General features: G+C 37.2%; 1 protein-coding gene across 3 annotated transcripts in view; it reads right to left on the reverse strand.

The window, feature by feature from the left end:
* Nucleotides 1–1786: 1786 nt before the first annotated feature.
* RSPO2 (R-spondin 2) overlaps nucleotides 1787–21882 on the reverse strand; it is a 103800-nt gene continuing 83704 nt past the window's right edge. For all 3 annotated transcript variants that reach the window (XM_027657199.1, XM_027657200.1, XM_027657198.1), the window contains one exon: nucleotides 1787–3653. In XM_027657199.1, coding sequence (XP_027513000.1) covers nucleotides 3544–3653 — 110 coding nt within the window. In that variant the 3' untranslated portion in view covers nucleotides 1787–3543. The remainder of the gene's footprint in view (nucleotides 3654–21882) is intronic.

Consider the following 21882-nt stretch of genomic DNA (forward strand, 5'->3'; position numbering starts at 1 on the left):
TTAGCGTGGTATCTAATTGATTTTTGTTTTGGTTTTAGCTGACTCAGATGAAAATATATTTTTTTTCTCTAACAAAAACTCATACTGATAAACAGAGACATATCATGTAAATTCTACAAGTATTTACTCTTCTTTCATATTGAGCATATAGATGTAAGAGAAGAACAATTTCCTTATACTGACATTTGTAATATGGAAGGTTTGCATTACCGTGATGTGGAATGCAACATTACCCCCCCCCCCCCCCCCCCAGGAATAAGAAAAGAAACATATAACAAAAATTTCTCACTGGCAAGAACAGCTGAAGTGCAATAAAGACCAGTCAGCCACAAAATAACTGCACTAAATCTGCACCTGGGGTTGGTTTTCTTTTCTTTTTTTGTTTGTTTTTTTAATTTAAAGAGGCAGATATAAGTCAAACTGAGAGTAGAGAGATCCTAAATACACACTGCAGTATGAAATTGTCTCTTCTGGGACAGGTGAATAAGATATAAAATCATGTATACTTTTGAAAAAGCACTTTCTGCTCATCATAGCAACGCAACGCCTTTTTGAAACCAATGACTACAGCATATATAAGTCCTTTATCCTACTGATTTGAATCTTTTGTAGTTTTAAATAGACTTCCAATAGCTAAGCATTAAACTAGGGGCATAAAAGCCTTGTGAATGCAGAAGTTCCACTGCTGTGAATCCCTCTGCTGTTTGAGAGAAACAGATTCAAAAAGCAGTAACAACTCTGAAAGGGGAAAAAGGTGACATCTGTACCTGGACAGTCACTTACCAGAAAAGAACTAAGATCTTTACAAGCATGCTTCTGATAAAAGTTAAAAAAAATAAGAGGCAGAGTGGGCACAGGCTGTTTTAATGTTATCCAGCTTTAAACCTGATCTTCTTTATCAAGAAACACTATCTGTTTGAAGATAACTTCAAGGTTAGCACTGTTTCAAGCAGAGATATGGACTAGATGATCTCTCAAGGTCATAGATTCATTGAACCACAGAGTATCTCAAGATGGAAAAGACACATAAGGATCATTGAGTCCAACTCCCTGCTCCTCACAGGACTACCTAAAACTAAACCATATTACTAAAAAAGCATTGTTCAGACACTGCTTGAACTCTGACAGGCTTCATGCCATGACCACTTCCCTGAGAAGCCTGTGACCAAACACCCTCTTCAGTGAAAATCCTTTTCCTAATGTCCAAGGGACACTCCGTTCTAACCTCAGAAGAAGTATGAGCCCACAAAAACCCCAGTGCTATGAATACATCGATAAGGTCCACCATGCAAAGGCAGAATGTCTAGGACAACAAAGGAACTAGACAGAAGGGCATCTGCTACTTAGGGATGACTTTCTTGTATCTACACTCTCAAGGAAACTCTGAATGTGAAGGTGACTGGGACAGCAGAAATCAACGTATATCTAACACTAGGTGTTTCTTCAAACCTAAGTATCAACAAAATAGTTGTTTGGAAAACCCTCATATTTTCTTTACCCCAGTTGGAGAAAATCTGCATCCACACACCTTCTCCAATTCTTCTATGTGTACACAATTCCAAAGGAATAGACTATTTGAATTAAAAAGGACCATAAATATTTTACTCAGAAGCTTGTGACATCATTTTATTGTATTTTGTAGCATTCTTTCCATGACATGCCTAATACAATATTTGTAACATCTATTGAAAGGCTTGTATGAGGGCATTCACTGCACTTAGAGCCAAATTTGATAACCAATAAGCAAACAGGTAGCTACAGTTCCTATTGTCTTTTAATTTTTTTGTTTTGAAGTGAACATTTTATGTCCAAAATAGCAGCCCAGGATCAGAACAATCTTACTGTCCATAACATTATTGTGTTCTAGGTAAATATGAACATATAGTGAAAATCTCACAGTTAAGTGGAAGTCCACAAGCAGTTTATGGAACATTCATATGTGTCTAACTACTGCACATTTTGGTAGCAACTCTTGTCATAGCTAAATACCGATACATTTGTGCTTACAGATGCTTTATTTCCTTAGTTTATTTGAAAAGCATATAGCCCATAAAACAAAAACTGGTATTTGCGGGATTTTTCTAAAGTATATGTCAAAATGAGGTTTGTGAAGGTCTGGGGTCTGTTTTGCTTTTTCATTTTTTGTGTAGGTCATATACAAGTGTTAGTCCTAGAACTGAAATAATTTCTCTAATTATTCTCAGACATCTTAAATGACAGCCATTTTAGTGTGAGTTTTTCCCAGCAGGTATCCAAAAATCTCCTTGAATGATAGTCCCAATAATGCTAGATTACCAAATTACACATCCTGAGCCATTTTAACATCCTACAGAGAAAATTGTCTCCACTCCCCATCCCCCAAAAAAAACCCAAAGCAAACACCAGCTGCAGATTAAATTTGACCTCAAGTAAGTTTTTCTTTTGTTTGTCCCCTATTCAGGTATTTATTTTCTGTTTCTGACTGCATCAGGACTAACTGAAATAAAACACTGCATTATATTTGAAAAAAACCAACAAACTACACATACAATCTTAGATACCAAGAACTTTACATATAATTTCTGTCCTGAAACTCAAAATATCTATCGTCATTGTGCCTCATCTTAAAAACATTACACTTGTTCTTCTGAGACAAAATACATGAGGGCTGAGATAGGAGTACAGAATAGCATAAAAGATTTGTGGACTAGTCTGGTAAGTATACTTCAGAACTGACACTCCATGGCGAGGGTCAGTGCAAGGTAGTTTTGTAAATGAGTGTCCTTTGCAAATGAGAAAAAAAAATCCAGTTTGTAACTCTTGAGGAATATGAGAAGATACTTAAAACATAGTAAAAAGTAAACATTTACTGGATTAAAGTATATTACTAGAACCAACAGGACATACTTTTAAACATGTATAAAGTATTATACAGAAAGATGCATAGATGTACAGTAAATATGTTCATTTATATGTAGACAGAGTAGTATGTACACATAGAGTCTGCTGTGCTTCTGTAAGTCTAAGCAGTGAATCCTGTGGCATGTTGTCTTAAAGCAGTTTTATTATACAACTGTTTTGATGTAGCAGGTGCTAAGAACAATGTACATTAACACTAAGTAGGTAAGTCATATTCATTTACTCTTAAAATGTACAAATATAGGAAACAAAGGCCATAAATGCAACAGTACCTACACCTCCAAGACTTCCTTTTTTTATTTATTTAAATATGCACAAGTCCGCCTAATGGTGCTATGTAGATTTCTTTCCTGGTCAACATGTTGACCAAGCACTCAGAACGTTATCTCTGATGCACTTCAGGACCACTTCCACTGATTCAACTCAGTGTGCTCCTGACCTTGAAGTCTTCAGGTCAAAAATGAAAGGAAAAAATAAAATAAAAAAATATATAAATAAAACAAACAAGCTTGTGGGCTTTATTTTCACAAGTTATTTGCCACCAATACTGTCAAAGCAGCTGAACTGTAGTGCATCCATGGGCAGGAGCATATAGCAGCTTTTGTGCACTTTGCAAAAAAAAATATATTAAAGAAAATTAAGTCTTTACTGGCTTGTTTTATCTGTCGCTAAAAAGATGCTGTGCTGCTTCTGAGCCCTTTCCATCAAGTTCTTTTTCTTCTTTTTTTTGTCCTTTGTTTTTGCTGGCCTTCTCCCTGAAAAAAAGAAAACAAATCATAACAATGAGTTGAGTAAAGAATACAGAAATTAGAAAAAAAACCAACAACAAAGGGACTGCAAAGGTAATGCTGGTTAATGAGCTTCAATGTCAGTGAAAACACAAGTTTTCAGTGTGATAAAAAAGGATCCCTGTCATCACTTGTCCACAGGCACAATTTTGCTGGTATGAGTAACCATGTTGATGCAGGTTTCGTTTTTGGCAAGGCAGGTCGCACAAGCAACGTTATGCAAGTGCCTAAGGCTCAGAGCCAAATGAGTATGCAGACTCCTAACTCACTGGAAACTGGATATATGCCTTAGATCCTTGCGTAAATTTGCTTGAGTGAGTAATCCTATTTAAGTCATGTCCAATATATCTGTGATTTCAATGAGAAATTAGGCATTACAGCCCAAGTATTTGGTTGGATGCCATCCAACATGCTTTGGCAGAAACATTACCACCTCTGTGAAGAACTGTTGTTACTGCTTATTAGTACACTGTGTCTAATTCTCACAGTATATTACTGTGCAGAAACAAAAATTACACTTTATACTTCTTACTATTGGAAATTCACTGAAAAATAACCAAATTCAGTAAATCAGGATCAATTCAGGAAAAAAGTTCTCAAGCTTCTTGAATGGGAAAGCTTTTCCTCTTCAGCTCTAATAATAAATCAGTGCCCTTCGGTTATCTCAGCAAAGATATCATGGACTAAAAAAATGTCAGATACAAAGGTCCTCATTGGGCAATGCATTACCTTTTCAGTATATGCTTAAATCCTATCAAGTCTAGTAGGATTTAAGGAGATGGCCAAATGCCGTCAGGTGTGAGAATGGTCTGGGTTTTCTTGGCAGTATCATATACTAAAATATGTGATCAATGGTAAAAAAATAAGGTTATTAAACTCTAGAAGTGACAACTTTGTAAACTTTCAGGAGCACCAAACGAATTTAATAAGACAGTAAAAGGAAATTCAATTAGCAGGTTACATAAAAATGTGAAAATACATTTTTCATCTACATTGTCAGTACACTGCTAAATGGAACAAACGTTTGCCAATCCAGCTTTGTCTTATTTTCATATTATTTCTTAATTTAAAAGACTCAAACCAGTCACAAGAGTTTTTCTCTATTTCATAATAACACTGAATAAATCTCATTCTAAAATCATCAAAATTTATGATTCATTGAAAATATAGGCTTGTATACTTCAGCTATATATGTATATATACATAATACACTGACTAGGGTACTATTCTATAGGAATTATTGGAATATTTGTATATAAAATAGGACAGGACATTAAGGTAATAAGCACAGGAGTTTAGTCCATATTAAAAATCATAAAGGTCCTTGGAGTTTACTTCTGCTTCTCATTAAAGTCTGGCATTAAGGTTACTATGGCATTTTGCCATTTTTAAATCTAGTTAAGCCTACACAATAAATCCTTAGTCCGACCAAGCATTAATCAAAGCAGCTTTTAAGTTAAAACTCTTTAGTAACACTCTATCTTAATGACGAGGCACATCTAATGAGGTCAGAGGCAAGGAACACTTGACACAAAGTGGCATTACAATAAGACGATTCGAACTATAGAAGTTTTCACAAATATATATATTTATATTTTTTATGGAATTCCACTAGCTGGCACATTGTAAGGCATCAGACCTTGGATGAATGTATAGTTCAACAGCGTCTAACTTGCACTTTCAATATTCTAAATTTTTTAACCCACATATTCAAAATACTTATTAAGGAAGCAGAAGATGAGGGGAAATGGAGACCAATTCTGCTGGTCAGTCAATTCTCACAAGACCGGAAGAATCAATCAGAGCTTTATTGGAGTTTTGCTACCCAGTTTGCTCAGTGATCTTACTTTCTGAGGTTTTCCATTATACAGACCAATTAGTAAAAGAAATATAAACTTAAGTCAGTGTCTCATCTAGTTTCTCTATGACATCCTCTAGAGATTAATTGTTTACTGTAAGTAAGTTTAAGGCAGTGAAAGACCCTATTATTTTTCCTCTAAAATACTTTGAGATACAAGGATAAAATGGCTCACAACACAGGTGGCATCTCTGTCTAAGCCTTAGAAAGTAGATCCTGCAACACAAACATCAAGTCAAATTGCCAGCCCACTCCCCATATGATATCCTTAAAACAGAAATGAACTGGACTAGATTTCAGTGATTTGACATGTCATTGTGCAACAAGCACATTACAATGCTTCTGCTGCTCTGCAGCAATTGTACCTGTACCTACTTTTGTCCCAAGGCACATGAAAGGCAAATTACCTTCTTTAACATGCGCCATGGAGTAGCAACCTAAGGAGAGGCAGCATCACTGAGCCACTGATAGCTGATAATTTGTTCTCCTATGAGGAGCGCTTTGTTCGCTCATTGTATCTCAAAGTGCCCTGTTGTACAGAATAAGTTTCAATATTTTCAGGGCAATATTAAACCACACAGGAGAAAATCCAGATGACTTGGTGATGCTGAGCCCCAAATTCCAAATGTCATTTAAATCAGAAAGCAGAATATAAAAGGTATTTCTTGGCTAACCATCAGTTCCCATACTGTTAGTAGAATGCAACACAGATAAGAGATTAGCAAGAAAAAAGCGACTATAAAGACTAGAGAGTTCAAACAAAGTATGCTGCTGAAGTCCCCAAGAATGAGAATTTTTATTAAATGCACATTTCAATTACAGTAGTTATTTTATCACCAGAAGTACAATGAACAGAAGTATCTTTTAATATCTTACTACATATCTCTTTAGAGGGACACGATGCTTATGATATGTAATGTAGATCCTCTAAGAGGATCCAGGACCCAAACTCTCCCAGTTCCCTGACTGGAGGGTAGTGGGGAGAGGGCAGATGATGGCGGAGACAATCCCCCGGACCAGGTGGCAGCTCGGTGTCATGAGTTAGGTGTTGGACAACCACATCTGAGCTTTGCACAACCTTCCCCACCCCTTGCCATGCACACTGCTCCTTAAAGCAAGAGCCCTGACCCCAAGTCCTTCTCTCCATAGGAAGCAGCAGGGCTCTGCCATGCTTGGCTTTGTTGGGCAGCTGAAAAGGAGTGGATTTTTTTAGCAGCAGCAGCAGATTAGTCCAGAACCTGCTGTTGCACACAGAAGGTAGCTCCTGACTGAAGCAAATGAGGAGGGAGAGTAAAAGGACTGCCTCTTTGGAGGGGTTTTATCACTACCAACAACAGGCTATAATGTTATTGTACAGAACAGAAAGTGACAATACAAGAGAGCTGGAGAGGAATTTTTTACAAGGGTCTATGTTGATGGGGCAAGAGGAAATGACTTTAAACTGAAAGAGTGTCGGTTTAGATTAGATATTAGGAAGAGACGCTTTACTGTGAGGGTGGGAAAACAATGGAACAGGTTGCCCAGAGAAGCTGTGGAGGCCCCATCCCTGGAAGTGTTCCAGGCCAGGTTGGATGGGGCTTTGAGCAACCCAGTCTAGTGGAAGGTGGCCCTGCCCTCAGTGGAGGGGGTGGAACTAGATGCTCTTTAAGGTCCCTTCCAACCCAAACCATTCTATGGTTCTACGAATATCTGAGATATAAAGTCTGATTCAGCCAGCCTATAAACCCCTCCTGATCAGAAGCAGTACCCAAGTGAGCAAAGAGTCCAGTGCAGCCGCCTGGGATCCAAAGCCAGCACCACTCTAAGTGACATTACATCCTTCCTAGTGGAATGATGCTTGCCTGCTTGTCATCTGGCAGAGAGCCATGCACCTTGTTTCTCCTTTCCAAGGGACAAGTCTCCAGATAAGGCCTCATCTTCAATTTTAATTTTATGACTGCAGTTTTTATTTGTTTAACGACTGGTGTTAGGAGCAAGGAGAGTAAATACAAATAATTCATACAAAGGCCAGAATATCTGAGCACTGTTTCGGTTACTATATGCCTATATTTATCTCGCTTAGAAATACTGCATACTCCTTCACGATCTACCTGGTCAATTTGGGATACACACTACCTGGTTCAGAAGGAGCCTTATCACCTTCTGACAGCTGCAAAGGCAGCTTTCTCTGGACAGAGTTTGGGCAGTAGATTCCTAACATCCAGGGCACTCCTGATTCTCCAGAATTAAAATGAAGCAAATGTATTCACAGGGACTCCCAGCCACATTGTTTGAGATCCTTGACTCAGCCAGCCAGTTTCAGTTCAGTATCTGAATTGTGCTTGACTTGTTGTATAAGCACCACCATACGAACAGTGCTTCTAACAAACTCACTGGGAGTTTCAGCAGAGAAAACACAGTATACAGCCACATGGGGGCAGCAAATTTTAAACATTCAGTGAAAAGGGGAAAAAAACCCAAAGCAAAACAACTATCTGCAGTTTTATTTCACAGTGTAATACCCCCCAACATTTTCAGCAGTCTCACATATAAATCACTATATTGGAGCTATCAGAATGTTTAATACTCCCTTCTTTATTTAAAACATTTTTCTCTTCTATTGATGATTACTGATCAATGGGATTTACAGGTGTCTGCCTGCTTCCCTTCTCTGGATTTTCAGATGCAGAGCTTTCACTGGTAGAAGCTAAGTCTTGGGACAACAGCAGACCCTGCTAAATACACTTTTTAATCTTTTCTTCCCTTTCATGCATTGTTTTAGGAGCTAAACACCTGTACATCATGCTCCTATAGCTGTTGCTCTCCCACAGACCTCATGTATGGCAGCATTTCATCCACGTGGGAAGCTAGAAAAATTATTATTAAGTCATATCACTGAAGGATGGTAACATCAGAGAACTAATGACAGCAGTGGAAAGATGATAGAAATACTCAATGATTAACCAGTTAAAGAGATAACTCAAGAGAAAGATGGCAGATTACAGAATTATTAAAGTTAGAAAATAAAATACCTCTAAGATCATCAAGTCCAACCGTCAACCTAGCACCACCACCATGTTTACCACTAAACCATGCCACAGAATCAGAGAATCACAGAATCACTTAGGCTGGAAAAGACTGGGTCCAACCTTTGACCAATCACCACCTTGTCAACTAGACCATGGCACCAAGTGCCACATCCAGTCATTTTTTGAACACTTCCAGGGATGGTGACTCTACCACTTCCCTGGGCAGCCTGTTCCAATGCTTAACAACCCTTTCTTTAAAGAAATTCTTTCTGATGTCCAACCTGAACCTCTCCTGGCACAGCCTGAGGTTACGTCCTGTCATCCTGTCACTAGTGGTCTGTGAGAAAAGGCTGACCCCCCACCCTGCTATAACCTCCTTTTAGGTAGTTGTAGAGAGCGATAAGGTCTCCCCAGAGCCTCCTTTTCTCCAGCCTACACAATCCCAGCTCCCTCAGCCACTCCTCATGTAAGCTTCTGGAGGAGCCCTCTCTAGCAGGATGTCTGTCAGGCACAGACCCATAGATGCCTTGCCATTTACTTCCCATTTGCACCACACGGCAAACTACACATAAACACTGACTGAAAAAATCCAGCAACCAAGCAAACAAAGAATTCAGTCCAGAAATTATTCCCTAGAGGTAATTTATTTCCCAGGGTTTTCAGTCAGTTAAAGTTCTGGATACTGAAACTGCCAGAGAAATGCATAAATTGTTAAGAAATCTTATAAACACACAGTCAATGGAAAAAAAAAATTCCTCACTTTTACAAAGGCATCCTTTTCCTAAAGCATGATTTACAAACCAACACTGACAAGTAGCCTACAGGAAGAGGACATGAAGAGCTTTAATAAATTTGCAAAATGCACACCACGGGCATCTCTACCAATGTCACCTGCTACCAAATTCATGACAGTTTTCATAACCTAGTTTGCAGTTGTGGGTTTTTTTAATACCATAACATTTAGGCTGAAATTGGCTGTGCTCAGTGTGGAGGAATGTGATTTAGAGGAAATCAACCAAAGTAAAATACCTTTTCAGAAAGGGAGTGAAACTTGGTCTTGGTTGGGGACACTGGAAAAGAAGTAAGAAGGTCAAGGAGATGGGACAGAAAGCAAGTTTCTCATCTTCCTGGGTGAACTTCTGATGTCATTTGAAAAAATCCTGCAAACACATATTTGCCTCTGAAGACACCAGAAGGGATGGTATGATCACACAGAGTACATCAGCTGCCCGCAACACCATTTCAAATTCACAAAGACCAGAATTTGTAAAGGTAGATTAATTAACATTTGTGAAGCATGAAACCTGGTAACAATGGACACCACAGTAAGTCACGAATTATTTCATTATTCTCTTTTCATTTGTAAGAGTTAAGTAATGTTGAGAAAATAAGGTCTTAGAACAATTACTTAGTAAAAATAGGATAAACCCCCATACCATAATTACAGACTTCATCACGACAGATATAGATAAGAAACAAATGAAGACATTTCTTCAACTCTAAAGTGCTTGAGTTTGCAAGCTGACTGGTCTCCTTTTAAACTTTTTGGTGCAGTACTGATAGCTAATGCTATAAATGTGTATTCCCAGCCTACTGAAACTAATAATAATCTAAGAAAAAGAATTCTCTTATGCAAACACACAGTTTGATGTTTTGTGTACATTCTTGTCTATTTGATGTCAACTTGCCTGATTAAATCAGAGAAATTTCTGTCGAGTAAACCTTGTTTTTCTACACAAACCATTACAAAAGCACTCAAAGTGCAAAGCTAACCTGAGTGATGTTTTATTCAGTTCCTGACATTCAGAATCCTGATAGTTGATTTTCAACTTAATAATTTCACAACTTCAGGTAAATCGCAGCCAACATTTAATATTACATATACTTGGCATTTTCATACACCAGACATCAGCTACTGAGATGAAAGCTAATTTAAAAGATCTAAAGACCAATTCTTTAAATAAAAGAAACATCAAAATATCTCAAGTTCTTGTATCTTAATCTTGCTAGCTTTTTTTGTTTTGACACATGCATGAAGAAATTAAAGGTATTACTATTTAGGACAAGAATAAGCAAAGTGAGCTATTCTTTTTCTCCCAAAGTACACATCTGGTTTTTAATCTGGCCTGAATACAAACTAACTAAGCAATATCAAAATCTGATGTTCTTTCCTTATGGACAATATTGAGTGTCATGAGACATTCTCATCTGTTTAAGAAATACTGATTCCTAACAAAGAATGGAATTAACATGTCACAGCCTACTGAAAGTTCAGTGCATTTTTCCTCAACTTTAGGGCAAATTCACTGGGAAAAGTGTCACCTTACATAACTGAAATGCAGTGCATTTCCACAGTGCAGTTTTCCAGTGTAGACAGTAGATGGCAGTGAGGTATTAACTTCCATAATTTCAAAGAGTATTATTTTTTGTTTGTAGAAGTACACATATTCACTAATGAATATAGAAAGTGAAGTCATAAAAATTCACACACACGTGCTCAGAGAAGAAAGCAAGAGAAAGCACACGAGGGGAAGAGGAAAACTAGCAAACTTAAGGGGAGATGGAAACTCTCATAGGAGACCTGAATACTGATAATATAGATGCTTAAGTTTTGGTTCCCTTTGCCATTTCAGTCACAGTTGTATGAAAACAGGTAAGTCTCCGCTGCAGACAAAATGTTTGTCTAATGCAAATTTAGCTCAGAATCCAAACTACATGAATATCAGTTGCATGCAGGGTATTCACTACCATTATCTTAGCCAACATCATGTCAGATCAGATACTTCACAAGCAAAGCCAAGCAAAATGTTTCCAATAAAAGCTTTGGTTGTTTTTTTTTATTTTCCTTCCTTTCACAGAGCAATATAAAGCAAATTTCAAAGTAATAAGAGAATATTTCTACACTCTCAAGAGTACACATACATATGTAAATATATTTTAACTCTACAGACAACAGTTATAGCTAAGAACTAATTGGTTTGAAATTCTCTAGGTTTGACTGGACACTAATCTGACTTAAAACTCCTTCTGCCCAGTATTTTAAAACAGATTATTTTTCTTCCTTTTTCCTAGTCCATTCAATTAATTTTACTTTTATGTCATCATATTGGGAATAAAAAATGAATTCTACTGAAGCAACACTTATTTATGGATTTAATTTCATATTGGAAATTGCATTTTGTTCAATTAAGGATTTCTTACAGAGAGAGATGATACTGAGAAGTTAATTTTTTTTAGAGCTGTTTTTGCTTTTGTGCAATACTATTTAGTTGTGAAGGATTAGTCCTTTTTTAATTGCCTTTAGGGATTCTGGTCAAGAACTGAGGAATAAATTTGTTCCAGGATCTTTTTCTTTTATTTTCTTTTCCCATTTTTTTTTTAATGAAACAGCTCAAAAATATTTTTATTATCACTTCTGCTTGAGTTCAAGTATTGCACAGTAAGTCCTATTTAAGTTCAGAAAGAAAAGAGGCTAAATTAAACACCTGACAACAAACTGAAGTATGATCCAGCAGGAAGACTCCTACAGAATAACCACTGAAAATTAATAAGAATGTATTATTTCTAATATTATATAAAATTATTACCTCATTCTGCTCATATAGTGTATCAGACTAACTGCTGCACCTGCACTGCTCACTGATACTCATTCGGTTTAGACTTGACAAGGCCCTGAAACAGAGGGTATTCACACTGCCTACCTAAATTTGGTCAGGTTAGTCTCTGTTTATCTGTAACTACATTGGTGTAGACAGTGTACACTTATCCCTACTCAGACATTTGATCAGACTAATGATCTAAAATAAGCTTTTAGGACTTCCCTTTACCTATACATTCCACACACTATGGCCACAGACTTCTCCAGAGTAATGCTACACCAGCATTACCTAAATTAAACAGTGTTAGAGAACACCTCCAGACACTGTACCTCAATTGCCTGTCATGTTTTGACCTGGGGCAGTCCCTGTCCTTCCCACAGGCAGTACAGGCCAGAGCTGCTCCCACAGGCATGTCCCTGGCATGGGAGCCCTGAGCTGAGCAATATGGATATGGACCAACCTGTGCCACTCAATGCAGGGCCAGGTAACATCCCAGCAAGTTTAGTGAACTACTGTAGAGATAGTCACAGTCTTTGATCTGTGGTCAGTCAGGATTTAAAAGATGTTCCAAGTAATACGGCTTTATCCCTAAATGTATTACAGCAGTTTTCTTGCTGGCTAACCAAGAAGTATTTTCCCAAGACTGCCTATGAGGACCTAGTAACTCATACCTGTATAACTTTTCAAAGTCCATAGATTAAATAATAAATACCTAGCTAGGAAAATTAAATAATGTATATCTCTTTTAGAATGTCTACACTTTCAATTAATACAATTGAAAACTTGCTTTATTGCTTAAAACTTAAAAGGATGCAGTGATTGCAAGTGAGAATGGGAGTCAAGAGAACCTCTATCTTACTTGTCTTAGTGAGATCTCTTACATAAACATGAGAAATCAAGTATTAGTGTCATACATTGTTGAGGCTACTGACTTGTTGGAGAAATGTGTTCAATCTAAATCTGAAGACAAGAGGCGATGGAGAGTCCACCAATTCCTTTGGTAATTGTTCCAGGAGTTAATCATTCCACCACCAGAAATTTCTGTCCAATTCCCAATTGAAATTTTATTATGCAGCTATTATTTCTCATTATTCCTTTCTGTCCTACATCAGACTTTTCTCTTCCTGTCCTGTAGATAAATATTTGTTCACCATCTTTCTGAGAAGTTACACATACAGCAGACTTTGTGCACTTTAATGCTTATTTTGTAGTCCTCATACAAATTTTTTTTACTTGTACCTGCACAGTTTCCAACTGAACTATCTGTTCAGTTTTCCAGTATTTTCTATAAAATGTGGGTCTCAGCCTGGATGTCAGTTTTGAAATTGATTTTTTGTGTTTTTTCATTATTATCAAAGTTATACAGCAAAGAATTGCATTTGAAATTTTTCTATATATATTGTAGTGGACTCATGTGATTTCTTTCAGAAACACTGCTTTTTAGATGCCATTCCTCATGCTGCAGGTATACAATCCTAGTTCTATAACTCTTTGATCTTCCAGAATAATTTTACATTTAACTTGATGAAAATCAATTGTGTTTGCTTTACAAAGCAACACGGACTTTTCTTTGGGTCTACGCTACAGTATTGTTTACCATTATTCTCAGATAATTTCTTCTTCTAAAAGATGTTTATATAATTGACTGAAACAAACAGCAATGCTTACAGAAATATCTTAAGGCCTTCACCACTTTTTCCTAGACATCCACTCCGAACATGCTTTAATTTTATTTTGTGGTGAAGACAAACAAAACTCTACAGGTCTATAGAAGTCCCAAGTCTGAACACATTTAAATATTATAGGTAGACCTGGCTATGATGTCTGTGATGCTTCTGCTAGCTTCGCTTCTACAGTTGCAAATATTAATCCCAAAGTAATGGGCTTCGCAAAAGCTTTCCATGTATGAATGTACAGGCTTAGTCTCACAGAAAGAAATTTTACTTTGAAAGTAATTCTGTTAGGTTAAACTTATCTGCATGACATGACAAAAACAAACAAACAAAAAAACCCCCACAAAACAACCAGTGCTGGACTTAATCATATGCCTCTAACATCTTTTATATCAGAAGCTGCAATAAGCAAAATGGGATCTCTCAGGGGGTGCCATAGAGCCCAGACCTGCTATTTACCTTCACAATAGACACGTATGTCTGGAAGAGCCATTAGAAACCTAACTGCAGTGAATTTTCAGAATGAAACCAGTATTAGTACAATTATAGGGAATGCCATTTTTCTGAATCCAGCTGAAGCTGCTGGGGACATTTTTGCCCAAGCTGTTCCTCAGTGCCCACCACCCAGCAACTACCAGTCTCAGCTTTGCAGGCAGAAGAGGCTGTACTAACAATTGTCAATCCAAGGAAGCACAGTGTCGTGCCTGCAGGAAGGCTCAGCTGCCTCCCGCGCTGCTGGAGGCCACCCGGCCAGCTGTGCAGGCTGGATGATGAGCACACACATGTTCCTTCCTCCAGCACAGCTGCAGGAGCACCTACAGCTGGGCAGTGCTGGCTTCACATACAACAGCCATGCAGAACTCCACAAAGGCTTATCCAAAAATTATCTCACTAAACTGAAATAAGCCTGTGACAATAAATTTATCCACATGAGCTATCTCACATGGTTAAATATGCTAAATAGTAACTATGCATTTCAGGCCTGAGTGCATCAGTATTTAAACACATTTTATTTTAAACCATGTATTTCTTGTATTTAGCACTGATCTGAAGAACACAACAACAAAAAATGCTTTTTTTTCCCCCTCCCAGAGGTAAGAGAGATCTATTTGCTAGAGGAATCAATGAATGGTCTGAAGCATCTCTGTTACGGCAGCCCAGCACTGTAGATGCTCCCAGCATCACAGCAGGCTGTCTTCCCTTTCATATACACAGCAGCTGGATACACACTTGGACCACATGATATGAGAGGCAATATAACATGGTGTCTAATAATATATGTAGAGTGGACAAAGTAGGTTCTCTTCTTATTCTGATGTACATCTGCAAGAAAGACAGCACTATAACCTCCATCAACCAACCTGTCAAAATTAAATCAAAACCTAAAGTTTTTCCTGCACGAAATGTTTTAAAGTATATATTCACTGAAAATTCAACTGAAAGTTGAAGAAAAATGTGTGGATACTTTCTTAAGAAGAAAAGGGAAAAGAATATGTGACATAAACACAGTATGTAGCTTAAAGGCTACTTGCCATAAAAGGCTTTTCCTGACTGGAAGTTACAGTACAGACGTACTTAAAAAACAGATGTACATCAAAGACCATTGATTAGAAGCACAGAGAGAAGTAATTATCAGTTTCATTTTTTTAAAAAAAGAAATTCTTTATTCTAATACCAATAAAATCTTAGTATGTACAGAATGATTCTATGGGTTTAATTAACCATATGAAAAATATAAATGCATGTGCTATTTCTGCTCCACATCATCACATTCTTATGGCTACTTCGGGTGAGCTTCTAATGTATGTGAGATCTTGCCTTCATTATTTTGTGACAGTATTAGCCAAAAGACTGAAATTGTACAAGACCTTTTTTTTTTTGCTTAGGAATGCCTGACGATAATAATTCCTTGTACCTCAGAGGTACTTCTGCCAGTAGATATTGAGGCTGTCAGTCATAGAGAGCTCACCCTGGAGTACACTAGCAGCACAAACCACAATCCTTGCTAAACTGGTGGCCAACTGCAAGGGCTACATCTTAGGAATAAAATGAGTAACCTGGTCTAGTGGGTGGCATCCCTGCCCACAACAGGGGGGTTGGAACTAGATGATCATTAAGGTCCCTCTCAATCCAAACCATTTTATGTTTCTACAAAAATAAACAGAGTCAGAGAACAGGTTTGAACACTGCCCTAAAACACTAGCAAGTTTCCTGTCATGTTTCTTGTGCCAACTAATGTGTCTCCCAAGAATGGTACTGTCCTGTTTGTACAATCTTTGCAAATCAAGAGATGGTGAAACATTTACCTAAACCCTTTAGACTTGACTAACTTCAAATTTACAGCTGCTTTTCAAGCTCAACAGTTTTTGCAGTTCTGATTTAGACACATGTGTGATAAACCCCTGGACTGGAATACATGGAACTAAAAACAGACATGCAAGTTGTGGTTTAACTTAACAGGCAGCTAAACACTGCACAGCTACTCACTCCTCTTCAATGGGATGGGGGAGAGAACTGGAAAAACGGTAAAATTCATGGGTTGTGATAAATTTTAATATGACAGGGAAGTAACAATAGCAACAATAAAAAAAAAAAAAAATAATATATTAAACAAGTGATGCACAATGCAATTGTCCAGCCAGTCCTTGAGAAGCAGCTGTCAGCCCCCGGCCAATTCCTCCCAGTTTTGTTGTTCAGCATGATGCCATACTGTTTGGAATATCCCCTTGGTCAGGTGGGGCCAGCAGTCCCAGCTGTGCCCCTTCCTGGCTTCTTGTGCTCCCCAGACTCCTTGCTGGCAGAGCAGCATGAAAAGCTGAGAAGTCCTTGCAGTAGTGTAAGCACCACTTAGCAACAACCAACACATCAGTGTGTTATCAACATTATTTGCATCCTAAATCTGAAACAGAGCACTATACCAGCTACTTGGAAGAAAATTAACACAAATGTATGACTTTGACTATCTACTTGGACTGACTGATAACCACTTTGAGCGCTGGAAGGAACTAATTATTTGGACCTAAGTGATTATCAGCTTCTCACATTGAGGTAGAGTCGATCTCTACTGAATGCTAATTATTTCATCATGTTAGCAAATACTCATTTCTTGGCCAGCACCTTCAATCACAATCTATTCCATATGTTGATTTAAACTCTTCTATAAGATTAATAATGGGTGACAACTGGATCATTTAGCGTGTGACATACTTATCAAATTAGTTACAAGTATCCTTTCAACTGTTTATTTTCTCTACTGAGACAATTAAACCACTATTATAGCCAGTTTCCTTCTCTCTAACTCAGACTGGAAGCATTTTCTTCTCATTTACTGACTTCAGGAGATTCCTTTCAAAATCCTGTCTGAATTTATTTTCCTTCCAGTTTTGTATAATATCTTCCAGTCTCCTTCCGTGTAGCTGAATAATTACTCACTCCCCAACACTATCTAGTTGTTCTTCTTTAAACTTATTTCCACATACACAGGCTTTGAACATGAGATTTCTGTTGTTGTTCATTTCTGTGTAAAGTTTAGATAATAGTTCTTTCCTCAAACCTGATTTCAACAGGAAACATAAAGCACTAACACACAGTTGAAAAGAAAGGTTTGTACTACAGAATAAGCATTTCTCCCTGGTTTGCCTATTGCAGGCAATTTAAATCTGTATAGGTATATGGATTATTAGTTAGAAAGTGCCAGTGTTATAGCTTGTCTCTAGCAGAACTAGTTAAGAGTAACAAAGTCAATTCACTCCTATTTCCATGATGAATGTCTGCAACTTGCATTAATTTTATTTACATGTAATTAACTAAACAGAAAAATCCTCCCACCAGTAATATAAGCATGTCATCTAGAAAAAATAAGTTTTAAAATGCACATTAGGGTGTAATATCAACATCATACCATCAGTTACAGAGTTGTTTATACAGTTAAATTTTCATTGATACACAGATTTTCAAAGTAAAATACCTTAGACTTTGAGTATTTCAAGAATATGGAAAACAATTTGACCATTTTAAACTACAGATCTACCCAACAGACAAAACACACAGAAACATTTAAGAGTGATCTGTAAGGTAAGAGCAACATTGCAATTATTCACCATCAGGAAACGCGTCTATTAAGATTAAGTGATCATAATATTATTTGTTTCCAACAAATACAATTCTCTGATCTTTAAACAATACATTATTTTGAAATACCTAAATTAGATGACTAATTTATTTTTTTCATATCTGGATAAACATACAAGTGAAATCTTTCTGAATCTAGGCTTTCCACGCCAAGTCTCAAATGTGAGGGATTTTTTATGATTAAGTATGAATTCCTGGAAAACATGGTTTATCATAGAAAAGCTGGCAAAACTTTCACAGTATTTGCTCTAACAGGCGCCACTGTAATGGACTGCAGATCTATGAATAGGCCAAGAACAGAAGCTAAAACTAACACTGAACAATACAGTATGTCACCAAGTGGGAAGCTTGGTGTCTTTTTCTTTTTTTAAAATTATAATAGATGGGATTAATGTCAATCCATAATTTACATAATGAAGAACTTAACTGGTCTGATCTCATCATTTCTCAAAAACACTGTTTTGATCAATGATTCTGTTCTGAAATTTCATCTGGCAATGAAATTTTGGTCATCTTTGAAGAACTGATTTATTCTCTTCTTACATGCAAGAATTACTGCTTGGGAACATAACTGAGCTTTCAAACAACAGATCAGATATAAGTTACTATCGCTAGCAGAATTTTGTTCATTCCATGCTGGCCATAAGTCTTGAACAATGCACTGATCCTCAAATTTCACAAATCCTTAAAAGCCTATGTGCATAATGTTAAGGGCTGCAATAGTCAGCTGGTGGCATCAGAATACAAAAACATGAAAGTGGTTGCTCTCGGTCAACCAAGCATCCACCGAAACCACGACTGTAACAGTAGCCCAAAACTAACAAGTCAGTAACAGTATAAAAGTAGGACAAAAATATATACTCCCTTTCACAGGAAACTTCTCCACCACGCATGATGCCTGGCATGTCCATTGCCATATGGAGGCACTTATTGTAGAAGGAGTTGGAAACAGGTTTTTGTATGTCCTGGTAGAATCCTTTTAAGTGAAAGCCTCAGCCTGACCTTCTGCCACTCAGTAACTTCTTTGCCACTTCATGCTGCAAATGTAGTTAGGACCATGCAATCATGACATTTTGGCTCCTAATTTTTCAACTGATAATAAATCAGGACCAAATTCTTTTGCACAAAAGGGACAGTAGACTTTGTATGACACTGAAAATGCCTGAAGTTTAGGCTTATCAAGGGAAAAAGCACAACACATGCATTGAACCTGCAAGTCTCACATGTACTGCCTAAGACATGAGAGACCAGAAAATATGAACTGCTGTATGAGATGAGAATAATAGAGAGTAAAAGAAAAGAGTGGAGGTACAGTGCTTTCATGCTAAAATGAGGGTATATATCATCTTATGTCCTGAACATCAGGTCCATTCCTGACACGATAAGACATGAATCCACTTCTTTTGCAATGCCTACAGCATCATGTAGCCACCAAGATGCTTCCACTGAAAAACTTGTATCTCCATAGTATATCATCCAAAAATATGTGCATCGCTCCACCTCTAATTTAAATGCCTTACAAATCAGGCACACAGTGCCTGCATTTTGGTTATCCAAGGTTTACAACTATAGAAAATGATTGCATATTTTTGCATATGGCTTGCAAGTATCATCATTTGGAAAGACTAGGCCAGGATGGTAGTTAGAAAACATGAAAGCATGTGGAGATGTTAATTTCTGATAAAATCACTGGTTAAGACTCCCTCTCTTATAAGCTGATGACATCCGACAACACATTGAAGTAAGACGTCTATCATCTTTGGGAAAGGAAACAGAAAATTATTTTCACTGTGATTAAACAGGGTCAGAAAAGAGAAAGGCATCTGTTAATATTCTGTGTTGAGGCAAGTTATTCAGCCAATTATTGTGCTAATGCAAATGGTAACAGTTTGTTGCAGATGTGGAGTGGAATACAATGCAGCCAAATCATCTGGCTTTTTGCATAAGAAACTATACACAGAAGAAGTTGGTGGGTTTAATAAGCATTAGAAAAGAGAATTTTAAGCACAGTGCCCTTTGTCTCAACCACCAAAACTGCAAGCTGCAGTTGTAAATGTTATTTTGAGAAGATCAAGATGCAGGGTGACTAAGAAATCAAAGTCCAAGTGGCTAAGGGATTTCAGGCTTCTCTATTGACATTTCAAGGGAGATGGAATCTTTTTAGGTTGTAGTCACTTATTATATTGATTTTAATTATTATTGTAGCAGAGAGACAGACATTGACAGAGTGACTGTAAAACAGAGGAAGTATTTCAGGATAGTAAAAAAAGACAAAAATGGTGCTATTGTCTCAGTTGTAAGAGCATACGCAGTATAGCAAAGAACTATATTTTACTTTCAGCTACATCAAATAAACTGCAGGTATTTTGCTGGCATTACTATATCTTAGGTAAGTTCTCACTAATTTTTTTTTTCCATAGAGCTCCACAGGTTTCAGAAATTTTCTCTACAATCGTCCTCAATATTCTAGTGAGATGTACAGCTTCTCTTCAGTCATCTAGTCATAAAAATTGCCCTTCCCTGGTAAAGCAATGTCCACATCTGTACTAAAAGGTCAGGTGCTCTAAATTACAGAGCACCAAAGCACAGGTTGCATTACTTCTCTTTCTATTTATAATCGAGAAGCATATAATTAATAAAAAATCCATAAACTTTTTATCTCTGGCAACATTCTTGCTCTTTAAGACAGATAGTATAACAACTCATGATATTTATTACCACTTCAAATTGTATTTTGAAATCAAACTATACATATTAGAGAATGGTCAAAGTTGGAAGGGCCTTTGAGCTTAAAAAGAGAGGTTATGGATCTCTCTCTGGAGATCATTTGGTCTAAACCCTCCTGCTCAAGCAGGACCACGCAGAGCCATTTGCCTCTGACTGTGTCCAGGTGGCTTTTTAAAATCTCCAAGGCAGGAGACTCCACAGTGTCTTTGAGCAAACCTGTGCCAGTGCTTGGTCACCCTCACAGCCAAAAAGTGTTTTCTGATGTTTAGAAGGAATCTCCCGTGTTTTAACTTGTGTCAATTGCCATCCTGTTACTGGGCACCACTGAAAAGAGCCTGGCTCTGTTCTCTTTCCACTCTCCCTTCAAGTATTTACACATATTAGAAAGATCCTCCTGAGCCTTCTCCTCTCCAGGCTGAACTGTTACAGCTCTCTCATATCAGTCTAGATAAATTATATTAATTAATTTATTTTACACAGATTAAAAGACAGTTTTCAAAATTGAAATAGTGAATTGAAGCATTAATGAGTAAATAGAAGAGACATACAGAGTGGAAACCTGTTTATTAAAGAAAAATAAAATACAAGCATAGAGAGCAGAAGGAAACCAGGGAAGTGGGGAGGAATACAGCTGAACAGGGAGAACTGTGTCAAAAACAGAAGGAAGGGGAACTGGAGATGGCCAGAAAGAGTTTTGAAAAGTGTTACAAGTCTGGTAGTCTTCAGGTATAAACAAAGGCAGAAGGAATGACACATTGACATTTTGGTAAATTTATGTTAAGTGATGCTTTTTGTAATGATCCACCAAATGAAGTAATCAATTATTCAATATAATGCTTTTTAAACAAAATATTTTAATTATTTTATGAAGGGTAGAAAACACGTAGCATTATGCATGTCTGCTAAGCCCAGCAACTTCAAAAACTGAGGTTTTGGTGAAGCTACCACAGTTTGACATATAGCTGGAGTTGTGATTTTCAATATGCACTATGCAAGCACCTGTATAAGAGTGGATCTGTCTTTGTGCAAGCACCCTGAGTGAAGAGTTGCTCCATAAAACAAGAATATCAGATCTCGTCTCAATACAGGACTGACAAATTATGCATAAGATTTGAACAGAATATTATGAAATACTATTGATTCTTATTTTTTTTTCCTCAAGCAACTTAAGAAAACATATCAAATTTTTTGCGGCTATGT

Source organism: Corapipo altera, unplaced genomic scaffold (assembly GCF_003945725.1).
Source record: "Corapipo altera isolate COAL_440 unplaced genomic scaffold, ASM394572v1 52b, whole genome shotgun sequence".
Taxonomy (NCBI): domain Eukaryota; kingdom Metazoa; phylum Chordata; class Aves; order Passeriformes; family Pipridae; genus Corapipo; species Corapipo altera.